Raw genomic sequence first — 2145 nt, 5'->3', positions numbered from 1 at the left:
TTCATGTAATCCATAAACACTGCAGGAGCGTTCGTCAACCCAAAAGACATTACAGTATACTCGTAATGACCATAACGAGTCCTGAAAGCAGTCTTAGGGATATCCTCACCCCTCACCCTTATCTGGTGATAACCGGATCGCAAATCGATCTTGGAGAAAACCCCAGCTCCTTGTAATTGATCCATGAGATCATCAATCCTCGGCAATGGGTATTTATTCTTTATGGTGACCTTGTTCAGCTGCCTGTAATCCACACAGAGCCGCATACTTCCATCTTTCTTCTTTACCAGTAATACTGGAGCACCCCACGGGGAAACACTTGGTCGGATAAAGTTCTTACCCAACAATTCCTCTAACTGAGACTTTAGCTCGGCCATCTCTAACGGTGACATCCTATAAGGAGCACTTGAGATTGGTCCCGCCCCAGGCATCAATTCAATAGCAAACTCGACCTCTCGGTTAGGTGGAAATTCCTCAATATCATCGGGAAACACTTCCGGAAACTCACACACTACCGGAATCTGATCCAACCTTTGATCATCACCCGAAACACCAGCGGTTAACAACAGGATACCCTGACATTCGATTCCAGAACAGTTCACCATCATCGAATTCAAGTAATAATTATTCACCACGACCGGCCCTTCTGTATCTTCCGGCATAAAGTACACCGACTTTGTAGAACAATCAAGCAGGACATGGTTCTCAGATAACCAGTCCAATCCCAAGATAAGATCAAGACCGATCATCGGTAAGCAGATTAAAGTATGGACAAAATCACGCTGCTTGAACCTGAACGAAACTTTCGGGCATCCTAGCCTAGTTACCATGGCTTCATGGGTAGCATTATGTACCTTTAGGTCATAACCTAAGGTTACGATCTTCAATCCTAACTCATGGGCTTTCTCAAATGCAATAAATGAATGCGATGCTCCCGAATCAAATAAAGCATTTAAAGTTTGACCAGCCATTTCACAGTTACCTCGAATGAGTGTCTCAGATCCTTCTGCACCCACAGCTGAGGTGGTGAACACCCGACCAGTCTGTTGTGCTTTCCCAGCACCTTGCTTTTGCTTCTCTGGACAACTTGCGGCTTTATGCCCCGCCTTTCCACAATTGTAGCACAAACCCCATCCGGCCTTTCATGGTACTCCCGGATGGTGACTCCCACACCTAGTACAAGCTTGATCATTCTGAGGCTGCTTCCCAAACCTTTTCCCTTGGGAGTAGTTGTTGTTGGGCCTCCTAAAAGAACCTCCCCTCTTGAAAGACAGACCTCTAGGTGCAAAGCTCTTCCCTCGGTTCTGTGGAAATGATCCTTTGTGACTTCCTTTCTCAGCGGCTGCCCTCTTCACACACTCTTCAGCAACCCTACACTTGTTCACCAATTCGGAGAAAGTCCTAATCTCCATTGGCCCCACCGAACCGAAAATATCACTCCGGAGTCCTCCCTCGTACTTAACACACTTCCATTCCTCATATTCCACCGGAGTCCCTTGACACATACGAGAGAATCTGAACAGCTCCTCAAACTTGTCAGTATACTCAGATACGGACATAGTACCCTGCTTCAGCTGCAACAATTCAAGCTCCTTGGCCGTCCTAGCAGAAGTCGGAAAGTACTTCTTATAGAACTCCTCTTGGAAGACATCCCAGGTGATATAGTCATCACCCTGCTGCAGAAGACGTCGGATGCCTTGCCACCAATACGATGCTTCACCGGTGAGCATATAAGTGGCAAACTCGACACGCTGTCCTTCAGGTACCACTTGTGCTTGTAATGCTCGCTCTATAGCCTGAAACCATGTATCAGCCTCAGTCGGGCTAGTAGTTCCCTTGAACTTAGGCGGATTAAGCTTCAAAAAGTTTGCCAAGGTCATTGGACCCTGAACTCCACCTCCATCATTACCATGGTTGTTCATCTGTTGACCAAGAGCCTCAGCAGTGGCTTGCATAGCAGCAGCCATGTTCTCCAACGCAGCCATAAAGTTCACCGGGTCATTAGGGTTATTCTCCGGTGCACGAGCATTCGTACGACCTCTCGCACTACCTCTACCGCGTCCACGAGGCGCCATCTGGTTCCTATACACACCCAACAATCGATATTAAGTTGATCAGTCTCAATATCGGAAGTCTAGTGCTTCA

At 47.2% G+C, this 2145-nt stretch overlaps 1 protein-coding gene across 1 annotated transcript; it reads right to left on the bottom strand.

The window, feature by feature from the left end:
* Positions 1-1142: 1142 nt before the first annotated feature.
* Positions 1143-2075, bottom strand: LOC148569330 (uncharacterized). The gene has a single exon (XM_088484996.1). It carries the CDS (start codon positions 2073-2075, stop codon positions 1143-1145), a length of 933 nt encoding a protein of 310 aa, XP_088341122.1.
* Between the last annotated feature and the right edge of the window lie 70 nt (positions 2076-2145).

The sequence above is a fragment of the Arachis ipaensis genome, chromosome B4 (assembly GCF_059453495.1).
Source record: "Arachis ipaensis isolate K30076 ecotype BB chromosome B4, ASM5945349v1, whole genome shotgun sequence".
In the NCBI taxonomy this organism is placed as follows: Eukaryota; Viridiplantae; Streptophyta; class Magnoliopsida; order Fabales; family Fabaceae; genus Arachis; species Arachis ipaensis.
The sequence above is the reverse complement of the archived record's forward strand: the minus strand, read 5'-3'. Positions and strand labels throughout refer to the sequence as shown.